The 13,843-nt window shown below is 31.6% G+C and overlaps 1 protein-coding gene across 5 annotated transcripts in view; it reads left to right on the forward strand.

Moving 5' to 3' along the window:
- The window catches only part of LOC122849214 (tolloid-like protein 1), a 250,085-nt gene that overhangs the window by 122,243 nt on the left and 113,999 nt on the right, over positions 1-13,843 (forward strand). For all 5 annotated transcript variants that reach the window (XM_044147866.1, XM_044147871.1, XM_044147867.1 and 2 more), the window contains one exon: positions 1,622-1,852. In XM_044147866.1, coding sequence (XP_044003801.1) covers positions 1,622-1,852 — 231 coding nt within the window. The remainder of the gene's footprint in view (positions 1-1,621; positions 1,853-13,843) is intronic.

The following is a 13,843-nucleotide window of genomic DNA, read 5'->3' on the forward strand; positions in this document are numbered from 1 at the left end:
ATTGGTTAAGATTAAGGGACTTAGAAAATTTTTTGGGGGGTGTCTACCATGGTTGAGATTAAAGGACTTAGAAAATTTTTTAGGGGGGGTGTCTACCATGGTTGGGGGGAGGGGGGTCCAGAAGAAAAGCGAAAACAATAGGAAATTAAAATTCCCTAATAAAATAAATGAACCGCCGAGACTTACAATAAAAATGTTAAAAAATCATGCATGTTGTCTGGTTGTTCCACTTTCAACACATGCTGATAGATTTAATTGATTATTTTGAATACTCATGTATTATGTTTCAAGTAGTACAGAACAAAATTAATAAATTTTTTTTTTCTGTCAATTTTTTTTCATGTTTTTTCATCACACTTTGTCTATTAATGATATCAAATGACATATTTGTAACAGGTTATGTCTGAAATTTTTTTCGTTTTCTGATTTAATTTTTAAATTTTTCTATTGATCGAATTTTTTTTAAAAATTGCTTCGAATAAATAACTAAAGTGGTAAACTTTTAACCTGAAAACTTTAAAAAATACGCTATAATATGTATTAATTGAATTGATAATAAAATAATAACAAGTGATATATTATTGAAAATTTTAACAATTAATATTTAATATGAATACATAAAAAAACAATTGTATTTTTAACAGTTTACAGGTTTGAAGTTTACTGCAGTAGTTATTCATTTGAAACCATTTAAAAAAAACTTTAAAAAATAAATAGAACAATTTAAAGATTGAATAAAAAAAAAAATCCAAGCATAACGTGCTATGAATATGTTCGTTGATGCCATTTATTAGTAACCAAGTGTGCTGAAAAAACATAATTTGGAAAAAACAGACAAGAAAGAAAATTGATCAATCTTACCAAAAAAAAAGGCTGACTATTTTGTGCACCTTGACCATTTTTAGCCACTCCTGTATCTCCTTCAAATAAGAATATTCTTAATTCATTTTATGTTACAAGGGCAGTGGGAATAATGTGTGAATTTCCAAAGCGCAAGAGGGGTAGTGCGCTTTTTAGAAATTCACACATTATTACCACTGTCCCTAGTAACATAAAATATGGTTCGTTACATGTGCCCAATCAGAGAGCCCGCTCACAACTCATTTGGAGTGGAATCACTCGCCAAGGCTCGTGCTTGCCCCTCCAAATTCGTTGAGTGCACACTCTCTGAGTGGGCACTTGTAACAAAATATACTATTATCAACACATCGCTCCTCCTGATCTGTGCGCTTCGTTGATGCACATCACATGCACGCATGTGTTAGTTTTTCGGAGATGTCGAAAACCGTGTTTGATAAAATGCAATCTTTCAAATCAGAAAAGCCTTTTTAGTTGAAAATGACTTCCCTCGAGTAAAAAGCAACTGACTGCTGGTAAAAGAATTATATTAAAAAAAAAATAAGAATTTTTAGACAGCGTTAACTGATAAAATTTTTTTAAACTTACGAATAGTGTCAAACCTCTTACAAACCCTAGTAGAAATTTGAATCATGATTTGATCAAGTAACCTGGTTTCAAATCAATTTTAGATCACAACAAAAATGTATCCAAGGGTAACGTTAAATATAATGCAAATTTGTCATAATTTGAAGTTTAAATTATCTGTTAATATTTGAAACAGGGCAAGAATACAACTTCAATAAATTAACACACGAAGAAGTTGATTCGATTGGTCTTCCGTATGATTATGATTCCATAATGCATTATGCCAAGAACACGTTTTCTAAAGGAACATACTTGGATACAATTCTTCCGATGGAAAACTATGGGAAACTACGACCTGAAATAGGCCAGCGAATTCGTCTCAGTGAAGGTGACATCGCCCAAACGAATCTTCTTTATAAATGTCAAAGTAAGTTCAATTGATATTCAAACAAAAAATAATTCTTTAACGAGTATACTACATAGCATTGAAGTATGTACAGGTTTGTGCAGAAGTCTTGAAATTTATCTGATTTAACTAATTCATTTTTTCTGCAGTCATGGATGTCAACTTTTTGAGTCCCCCAAATCTTATAAAAGCCCAAGGAAGCCGGAAAAAGCTAGGCATTACAGTCACACTGTGCCTACGACATGATACATGGGGCAGGTCCATTCCGAACTCGGTACCCTGGGGTAAAATGCTGAACAGTTAATGCATTGCTATGACACATTGTGTTTTTAAATGATATTATAACTTTCCAAACATACTTTTCTGATCTACGGGGCAATAAAAATCGGCCATAGGGAACTCCCATAGCAAATATATCCATATATAAAAGACACTTGCTAAACATATATCAGTGACGTGGCTTTGCTACAATGCTACGTCACAAGTCAGTAAAATATATACAGTAGAGCCAGTAGATTATCTGAACCTCTGTCTTCCGAACCCTCTGTTATCTGAACCGCTGTATGAGTATCCGAACGTTCTACTATCCGAACGATAAAAGAAAAAAAAACAAAAGAAATTAAAATAATGAAAAATGATTAAGCCAAGCGAATATTCACTTATCCGAACTAGGCGCGGTCCGAATTGGTTCGGATAATCGAGGCTCTACTGTATATATTGTATGACACTTAAATAGTCGATCTCGTAAATTAAATATTTAATAAAAAGTTTAAATGATATTATATATAAAATTGTGTTTGATTTATATATCCTTTATAAAAAAGGACAAGACACTTTCAGTTAACTTCACGTGGCAACATTTATTCGTCATTCTATTGGCTGACGCTGTTGATACATCCATTTTCATTAGTTCTCACACACCCACATACACGTTATACGTTCGATACATTCAATAAATCGATATATTTAAAATAGTGGCTAAGTTAATTTAATATGCAATTTAATAGTTATGAACACTATTGAGTACACTGTAAACAAAATAATAGAAAATACCTTGTCTCATTGTCACAGATGCAATAATGTCAAGTATATTTTATTTATTTATGAAATATTTTCGATAAAAGTGCCATTGGAGTATATTATTAAAACATTAACCAGTAGATGCAACAATTAAATCAATGTCAAGTGTCATTGTATTCGGTGTTAACATGTTGTTCCAACTATTAATACATCAACGACAGCATATACAACACTGAAATGGTCAAAACTTAATTGAAAATATTATTAAATCAAATAGATTTGATAAATAATTTAGTGAACTTAAAGCAACGTTTGGTATACCTATCAGTAATGCCATCAGTTGATAAAAAATTAAGATAGGTTATAATTTGTCGAAAAACATAAATGAGAAAGTAATAAATATTTAAACACATACATTGAGTAAAATGGAGCCAAAATAATGGTCAAATTGTATTGATTAATTCGATAATCATTGAATAACACCATCAGCACCAATAATACAATTTGGAACAAAAAAAGCTTGGATCTACATAATAGTTTTTTTTTAAATACGAATAATAGAAAGTCAAAGGTTGAGTGCCCAAAGGGCACGATCTACTCGTCATTTTTTGATTTCCCTTTAAGGAGGTTATGCACAAATTCATTGCGGGTGTTGCGGGGCGCTTCTGACGTCACAGACAAAACTGAAATCCGACTACACTGTAAAAAAATAAAGTGAAAAGCGCCTGCGCCCCATATACAATATATGGGATTGCGGGTATGTGTGTGTGTTTGAACATGCCATACGTTGCCACATCTAGTTTTTGTAAAGTTTATAATTAATTACTCATTAATTGACCGATCAACATATGAAAATTTTTCGCGCAATCAATAAAACTCGGTTTCTAGTATATGTGTGATTTTTTTCAAGACTTTTTCATCATTTTTTCTATCCGAAAAAAATGGTTGAAATCTCCATAAGAGCCAATGTTAAATATTATTTTCAATAATTAATTACAAAAAATTTAACCGATCAACATAAGAAAATAATTATACCGTTGTATTCAGAATGAAAAGATCTACTTGTGTACAAAATTTCAGAACATTCTCATTATATTTTTTAAAAAAAGAGTAATTTGTGCATAACCTCCTTAACATTACATGTTGATCAACATTACAATTATTGAAATTATCTATTGAAATAGAACTTTATAAATATTAATGATTTAAGTGAAAGATAAAAAACTGTCGCTCATTTAGAATTAATATTAATGAAATTGATATAAAATATTCGTACTGAATATCGGAATATTCATCATATTCCTTTTTGTTTATTTATTTATATATATATGAACAGTCAAATGAAAAAGGCCACTGTTGCAATAACAAACTTGAAGCATGTAAATGCATATCAGATTATCATATGTATATAAAAAAACATACGAAAAAACGTAACTATTCCCAAACATATGACATCGACATTCAAGTGAAATAAAAACGACCGTGCAAGCGGGCGCTCAGTCTCGTATTTAAAAGAATATTAAAATAAAATATTGATATTATTACGTACCAGGTTGATAAATCAAATTAAACTATGAAATAACAAAAAATAACAAAGAATATTTAACCAAAATGTAATAATTAATATAATAAATCTAGAATGATAAAATTTAATCAACTCGGTATTTAACGTTATTTTTAAAAATCCTCTTATTTTGTTATTCCCTACAGGGTAACGGGTTAAAAGGGAATGTGTATAATAGTAGATGTACCTGTTGTGAGAATGTTCCAAAATCAATAAATGTTAAGAGCGTGTCAATCTGGATGGTCACCTAGTTGATGGTAGTAGTTAAAGAATATACAATCGGTAAAAATTCGAAGCTCAGAAAATACAACACCCTAGAGAAATTTCACAGTCAATTATTTTTATAGGATTAGAAAGGTTAAAATAATAAAGGAAATAATAATTTATCACTAGGATTTTATTTATTTTTAAATTCACTGATAAGATTCTATTTTTATTTATTTAAATTATTGAATTAATTTTATTTATATTTATTTTAATTAATATTTGGTTTTGAAAAATGATTTTGGTTAAATTTACGATATGAATAGAACAAAAGTAATTCCCGTAAAGGAATTGCCAAGACTCGAAACACGGCCAAGTCTTGTCCCAATAATGGCATCAAATGCTTGGCAGCCAATCGTGCGCCATCCATGGGCCAAGGCTTGGCTGACTCATGGCTGGTTATTTGCTTACCAAGGCTGGTATTCTAATGCTTGGCTGACCATTGGTTGAAGAAGAGGTGGCCAGCTCTTATCAAGCCATTTATCGGCCGAGTCTTGGTAAATTATTGGGTGGCCAAGACTCGAAACAAATGATTAAGCCAAGGCTTGGCTCATCAAGGGCTGGTCAGCCATTGATCAACCGTTCATCGGCCAAGTCTTGGTTACCCGAGTAGAAATTCAGGTCAGGTTCGGATCAAAACCTGATCAGGCTTGCCTAATTTCAAATCGAGTCTGGATCCAAACTTGATCAGGATGTAACGCTTTTTCGTAGGGTTCGGATCCAGATTGTATCCGGATACCTGATCAGGCTGTATACATGATCCATAATGAATCCAGATTTTGGATCCAAACTGGATCAGGATACATGATTTAGCCAAAAATAAAAAAAAAAAATTACTATTTTCAAATTCATTTTTTTTTTAATTTGAATACCAACGCGTAACAGAATACGGATAAAACTTTATTATTACAAACTGAGCTAACTGATAATTTACCTAACTAAATATTGCTACGACTGAGGTTTGAACCCTTCGACACAAAAATATTTGAAAAAAAAATAAATTGAATACTTTTACCTTGATCAAGTTCTGATCCAGAATGGATCAGGCTATTTCTGTTAAAGATGTAATAGAGATAGACGGATGCTATCTTTATGAGGCCATCCCTACTCTATCTTTTATAGAGATAGCCTGATCCAGTCTGGATCAGGACTTAATCAAGATGAAATTATTCAAAAATTGAATAAAGGGATAGCCTTAAGATATCCTGATCAGGCCTGGATCAGTGTTCAAGTTTCTACTCGGGTATAATTATTGGGCGGCCAAGACTGGGAATATACAATTAAGCCAAGAGTTGGCACATCAAAGGTTGATGAACCGATGACTTGCCATTTGTCGGACGAGTGTCGATTGTTCTTTGGGTCACCAAGATTAATTATTTTTTATTCTTTCGAAATATATGTGAATATATTAAAAGCCACTGTTATGTATTTATTATTCGAAATTTTTTGTTTAATTATACATTTACTGTATAACATCTACTCATTTTTTTTTACATAACGAAAATTTCGAGGAAAAAATTTTTTTTATAAATTATTATAATACATTCCGGGGTATATGGAACAAATAAAGTTTATATATCGGCCGAGTGTCGGTTGATTCTTGGATTGCCATGATTATAATGTAAATTTAAGTAGAACAAATTTTCCTCATCGTTGATTGTTGCTGCTATGGTTAAGTAAGTAAGGCTCTGGATTTTTAACTAGAAGATACCGTGTTCAAGTCCTGGTGATGTTCAGTATTTATGATGTAATTTTTTCGGTCAAATAAATCATCAATTATATAAATAAAAAAATTAAATTGTTTAAACAATAAAAAAAAATTAGCGTGTTTCGAGTACGCGCGGGGGAAGTGAAACTTCTTTCAGAGTAGTTTCATGTCACGCTGAATATCAATAATAATAATAATAATAATAATATTAATACTGACAATAATATTCGAATATAAATATTATTAGTTAATAATAATTATTAGTATTTATATTTCGAATATTATTATTATAAATTTTATTATTTATATCGTCACATTAATGGAAGAAGGGCGTAAGTGCCATTTTTAGGAATTTTTTTTTTCTAAAAGAAAAAAGGCGTGAGTGCGAATTTATACATTTTCGGGCTTTGCATCTAATTTTAAGGCTTAAAGAAGAAAAAAAAGTGCGTATGTTCAGGGACTTACGCCTTTTTTCCATTCTCAAAATCATTTTTAATAAAAGATGAAGATTTGTAATTATTTTTATGTTTTTCGTATTGATAATAAATTATGTATAATTATCAGTAAACAATCAATAATTTAAAAAATCCTGCCATTAAATAAATTTCAAATAAAATTGAAAATATTCCTTTCATCTTTTATCAAAAATTATTTTGATAACGGGAAAAAAGGCGTAAATCCTTGGACATACGCCCTTTATCCTTTATCAAAGGTTGTTACGCCCATTTTCCCTTTTTTTCAAGTATTAAAATTAGATGAAAAACCCGGAAATTTATAAATTTGCACTTACGCCCTTTTTCCTTTAAAATCGACGTTTTTGGCACTTACGCCCTTCATTCTTTAATGCGACAATATAATTGATACCATCGATATTATTACTAATATTATATTGATATTATTGTTAATCATAATATTATTGGAGTTATTATTATTTATAATAATATTATTCATCTATAACCATAGTATAAATAAAATAATAATTTGAAAAATATCATCGATAATAATAATATCAATATAATATTAGTAATAATAACAATAATATTATCGATTTATAATAATATCAGTGATATTAATAATATAAATAATAACATTGACAATAACATTCATATATAAATATTGATAATTATTAGTATTTATATTCAAAATATTATTATTATAGATATTATTATTAATATCAATACTATTGTGAATAATTGGTAATATTATCAAAATTATTGTTGTTATAATTATCATCATTTATATATATTTATAATAATTTTATTGTTATTATAATAATGATTCTTTAAGCCCGCGAGATAACTATTGCTTAATACGTTTAAATGAATTTTTTTTAAAAATCAATTATTTAAGTATTAAACTCAGTTGAACTGTTTAATAATATTTAAATAAAAAAAAAAAAGTCGCTCACGCATACACACATAGCAGCTGACGCTCCGAGTTTATACGCTATATATAGTGCATGTATAATGCTTGCCGGCTTCCCTTCTCTCTATGTAATTCTCCTCTCTTTATCCGCTTGCGACCGAGCGTATAGCAGAGAGTATAGCAGAAAGTATACGAGAGAACGTCTACAAGGGAGTATACGGGAGAATGTCTACAAGAGAGTATACGAGAAAGTAAACCCGAGCGCGTAACGCTAGCAGGGCCTCGAATTTTTTTTGCTACCCTCCGTAAAGAAGTTTCACTTCAAAAATATTTTTTTTTATAAAATTACTAAATTTTTGGACGTCTTGGCCGAATATTGGCAGCCAATGCTTGGCCCGGTATTGGTAGCCAAGCTTAAATTGGTGTCAATCCCCAAGCCTGGTGCGAGCATCGACCAAGACTGGCAGCCAAGACTTGGCAACATTTTGCCAGGCTTGGCCTATTGCTTCGCCATGTTGTTTTCTCCTTCACGGGTTGTCGCAAGAGTGATTTACTTGAAAATTAAAAATTATATTTCCTATAGAGGAACTAAATTAAAGAAGGGATGATCCAGAGTGAAAGCATCTTTTTAACCAATCATAATTAATGGTTCTCAGACTAGTCAGCATTTAATATTTTGCTTAGATATTATTTATAATAATTGTTAAACTTGACTGATGTTGAATATCGAGTTGCTGATATAAAAATGCAACTGTGGCTGGAGAAAAATAAAAGCTCAAATGAAAAATGATATTAAAAGTCGAAAAAAATGTTAAATAAAAAATGTCAATGATGCTAAAAGTAAAATATTATGAAAAATAGAAAGAAAAAAATTTATGTGCTACTCGATATTAAGATATGTCCCCTGAATTTACCAAATATTATTAATTTATTAATTTATGTAAGTACTAAAATATCAATACGTAACAATATACATCGAAAGTAAAGTGTAATAAAACCACACGTTAAATTTTTTTCTTCAATTTTTTGGAAACTCGTTAATATTCCCAGGCTAGTAACAAGCCAGGCACAAACCTGAAAACGATCAGTAATGTTTCAATACGTAAGATAGTGATAAAAAAATTCGTAAAGTCCAATATGTAATTCACTTTTACTTTTTTAGCTCAATTTCACTGTATAAAAGAACAAGTCCTAATAATATTTGACCCAGTAAAATTTTTAGGTATGTATCGTGAATTTTTTCTTTTTCAGTCACAGTGAATTTCACAGCATTTAATGTCTTTACAATTTCTTTGAGACTTAGAGGACTTGAGTTGACAATCATTTTTTCAATCGCTGTTTTATTAGTTTCATTTATACCTTCAACTAAATTTAAAAAATCATATCCACCAATATAGGGATGGAGGACTTTATCATTATTTTGGGATATGCCAGGAACCCCGACTAATGTCACAGAGTCGATACGGGCTCTACATCCACTACTGACAGTTATTATACCTGTATAATTTAGTTTGCGGGTTTTCACGTCATTACCACAAATAACTCGTAACTCAGTATTTTCAACCATGCTACATAACCATTCTTTATTATATAATTGAATAAAATTTGCTTGATGATTTTCATAAAATTGAATATCACAATCTAACATATTATCTTGTTTGTTTGTCATTAATAAATTAATTTCACATGAATTTATATTTCTTGTATCTTGTAAAGAAAAAGAGTGAGTACAAAAAGATGTTGGTACGTCTGGAGAAATCTGACATGCCTGGATATTAACGTTGGTAGTGCATTCACTTTTATCTTGGGCTATAAGAATCAAAGAACTTTTAGGTTTAATGTATGCCGCAATATGTGATTGGAAAGTATGTTGTTTTATCGGTGCTGGATGGATTTCATATATTAAATAAATTTTTGGTGATAGTAGAGGTATCATAATACTCAGTAAAATTCGTCTCTCATGGTAGGCAATAGATATTTTTGCAATTTTCCGCAGACCATCAATACCCACTTCATTTATTGATAATGGTAGTACATACTGATTATTATTATTTTGTAAAAAAAGACGCAAAGAATCTTCAATTTTCTTACTAGACATTATTCGAGGGTGGATTAATCCGAGTCTAGCAAAATAGTCGATTTGAATTACGAGTTCTAAGGAATTAATATATTCATCATAACTCAGCTCTATATTCTGAAGCCAGGTACGTCCGAGGTTTACCATAGTTTCAAAGTGAACTTTCCATAAAAGTGTATCCTTGCTTTTCCATCCAACACTAAATTCTTCCATTTGTGCACGAAAATAATTGATACGTCCGTCATTGTTTTTTAATCGAGTCTGCACTGTATGTAACTCTGTTTGTAATAGATGGGTTGTATTATTTAAAACAAAAATTGTTTTTTTATTATCACGTTTTACTTCATTGATTTCTTCGTTAATCATCTTGGCATCGTCTTTATTCAGAATCCCAAATAAAAAGCTTGATCTTGCACCCACGATAGGCTAGGTCGGTTCATTACGTTTTGTTTTTATAACGTCTTTATGAAATAATGAATTAATTTGTTCTGTATACATTGCGATTTTTTTTCGTTGTTGTTCCAAAAAAGGAAGGCGTCGTGATACAAAGTCACAATTATTTTCTACAATTTTATCTGCTTCATACTTTTGACATATTTTATGTAGACCAGCCAATCCTGGGTCTTCTTTAGTATAATTACCACCTCCGCCCAAATCAGCATCAGAGTAACGCAATGGTAAAATATTCGGTAAAAAATTGGGAAGATCGTCAACATCCATATACGTTGTAAGTTGTAGACTATTACTCGTTAGACGCACGTTTTCGATATGATCATAATACAAACCCAGTGTTTGTATTCTCGATTCAATTATCTTCACAACTACAGAAAAAATCAAAAATGCTGTAAACGCCATGGTATTGACTGAATCACGGCTTGTGATTGACTAAGTCGATTAATTTACAACATGGGTATATGAATAGGTAAAAAAATTTACAAGACAGGTTATATTTGTTTAAAAAATTATTTTCATTTTTATATTTATGAAATAATTGGTCGTACAACTTTTTCAATATCTGCTCTACATATAACACATTTTATTAAATAAGTTGAACAATTTCCACAAGAAACAAAATGTCCACATGGTAAAAATAATATACCTTAATTTTTTTCAAAACAAATTTTACATTTGAATTCAATATCTTCATCTATACTGTGGTAATCCGTAGGTATATTTCTCATAATGACTATTGAGTTCTTCCTCATCGTCTGATGGTTGATCATCGGTTTGAGGTATTTTAAAATGATCAATAAATTCTTGTCCTTTGATAACACGTACAAAATAACATTCTTTAAAATAACGTGCATGTTCTTCCCATGGATCTTCATTTGGGAGCCAATCTTTTATACCACAGTGGTGATAACACTGAACGTGGTCACCAATACCAGTGTAGAAAAATCCGGCTTCGGCTAGCTTTTCTTTTGTCTGGCTCATGTGTCTAGGCCAATATCCATATGATTTCAGGCGTAAGTCATAAGTCAAGTATTGTCGAACCTTGGCAGTTTTAACATCAATCTCAGGCTGTGGATCAAGGTACGGTGGTGGTACATAATCAAAAAGACTTAAAAATTCTCGATGTTCAAGTCTTGATACCGCAGATGAATAATATGAATAACGGAATGACGGTGAAATTACAGGAGAAATATTTTTCGGATAAGGGTAGTAAGTAGGTACAGCCACGGTGTCAGGGTGGATGCCCACAGGGACATTTCCACACGGTTCTCGGCGTACAAATCTACAGCTTGGTTTGTTTCGATGATGTTCAAGCCAAGGATTATCACCCAAAGTCCAATCGTTAATTTGAACTCCACATTCAAAACAACATACAAAGTTACCAACTCCGGTATAATAGAATCCAGCAGAAGCCAATTCGAAAATATCTAAAAGATGAGCTAACGGCCATGTTTCAAAACTTTCACGGCGATTGAATTCTACACGATACAACAATCATTTACCACGTTCAAACCAAGTACGTTTTTCGATATGTTCTGCCATCACCATGCTTGTTGATGAAGCCATTTTTTTAAACTAAACATCTATTTTAAAATTCTCTTTATATATATTTTTTAAAAATTAAGGAGAGGGAATAATTCAAACAAAAAACAATTTTATTTATTTTATTTTATTTATTTCTTTATTCAACGAAATTTACAATAAGAATGTTGTACAGTTGCACCACTACCTCGGAGAAAATGGAAACGCTTATTTTTAAATATATTTTTTTTTTGAATCAGTTTTTTATACATTGTCATTATAGTATTGTCGTTAAGTTTAGTATTGTCGCCAAACAGCCGTTGGGAACTCGAAAGATTTCCGCCATTGGAAAACCAATGTAGAGCAACAATGCGATAGCAACCACACACATTAGACGAAAAATCTTGGAGCATTTTATTATTATACTCGTAACAGACAGTGTTTCTTCTAAGGACATAGCTGAAGCGAGGATCGGTAGGTCTTTGTCCAAAACTATCGAAGTATATTCCATAGCCAAAATGATCGATAAATAATGCGACCCAATGAGATCCTGGTTGATTATGATTGTCTGTATTTGCAATTATTGCACACGGCTTCGGCCAGACAAAAGGTAGTTTGTCTACAGGATGAATTCCACCAACAGAGATATCTGTATACGGTAAAGCTCTAGCTAGCTGTTGAGTATCCATGAGATGAATCACGCTATCTTGCGCTGCTGAGACTAATATATATTTTTATTTTCACTCTTCTTTATATTTATTGACGGCTGGAGTCTATTTCAATAATATTATCATATTCGGCATAAACAAGACAATTAACGACTTGCGCCAAAGCTTCACTGAAGCGTACTTCAATACGCAGGCTACCACTCTTAATTAAGTTCCAATGACTAGCACTATGTGCGGAAAGATCTGGTGTTAAGTCAAAAGCAAATAACGTATAACCTTTTCTATAGCTATCTCTATCTATTTGCATGCCATGGTCTCCAAAATGAATACCAGTACCAGAAAAAGTGTATGGTATGCCTCAGCATCAAATATATTTTTGGAAAATGTAGGCTGTAACGGTTTTCCAGGTATTTGTTTACCATCGACGTAGAGACATAGAAAATTGATATTAAAGTGTTGGAAGTAGAATGGATTATGGACCCTATTACCATTGAAGCCCCGGTTATCAACAAGGGGTAAGGGGCAAGTACCAATAATAATATTGTCGAGACAATTTCCAAGGATTCCTGCGGTGAGTAAAAAACTCTTGACCTCCACTCTAGTAAGGGGATATTTAGCTGTCGTTTTCGCTAAGGCTTTTGCATAAGCAATCATAATATGAGGATTTAGCTTGACTCGGCGTACAATCAATGACGCTTCTAATATTTATATTTTATAATCCTTGTCGTTTGAGGCATCCATTAAACAAAATTCTTGTTTTGACCGTGTGAGATTAATTTTCATTTCAATCCCATTCAATAAAAATTTTTCCTGGTTAAATACATTAACATGTAAATGTCCAATCATCTCAAATTGTTTTCCGGCATTTGAATGAACGCATCTGGCAACTAAGCCTTCATTTTTCGCATCTGCAGCACCAACACTATTTGTATTCATACGTCCAGGAGTGTCAGGATACCATAACGCTAGTTGAAGATGACTATTTGTTGCATCATATCCATAATTAAGAATTGTTTCAATGTATGCTCTGTAAGGATATGTGCTATTTGAAGCTGATACTAATTTTTGATTGAATAATACATCAACTTTTTGAAAGAGACTGTGGAGTGTTAAATTAACTGGCCCTACTGCGTCAGTTGCTGGTGCTGCTGCCCCATTTTTATCCACAATCTTAGCACGAATTTTTAACAGTGTATGTGGTAAGTCTATATATTCCTCACTTGTTCCAGGTACATGAAATTCGATTTGCGAATCATCACTCATTGAACTAATAGGATTGTAAGCCCATGTAGAATCTTCGATCGTTGTTTGTGTTGGAGGTATTGTAAATGAGTCAAGCTCCGACTTCGTACACTCACACGAATTATTATGT

Source organism: Aphidius gifuensis, linkage group LG2, assembly GCF_014905175.1.
Source record: "Aphidius gifuensis isolate YNYX2018 linkage group LG2, ASM1490517v1, whole genome shotgun sequence".
In the NCBI taxonomy this organism is placed as follows: Eukaryota; Metazoa; Arthropoda; class Insecta; order Hymenoptera; family Braconidae; genus Aphidius; species Aphidius gifuensis.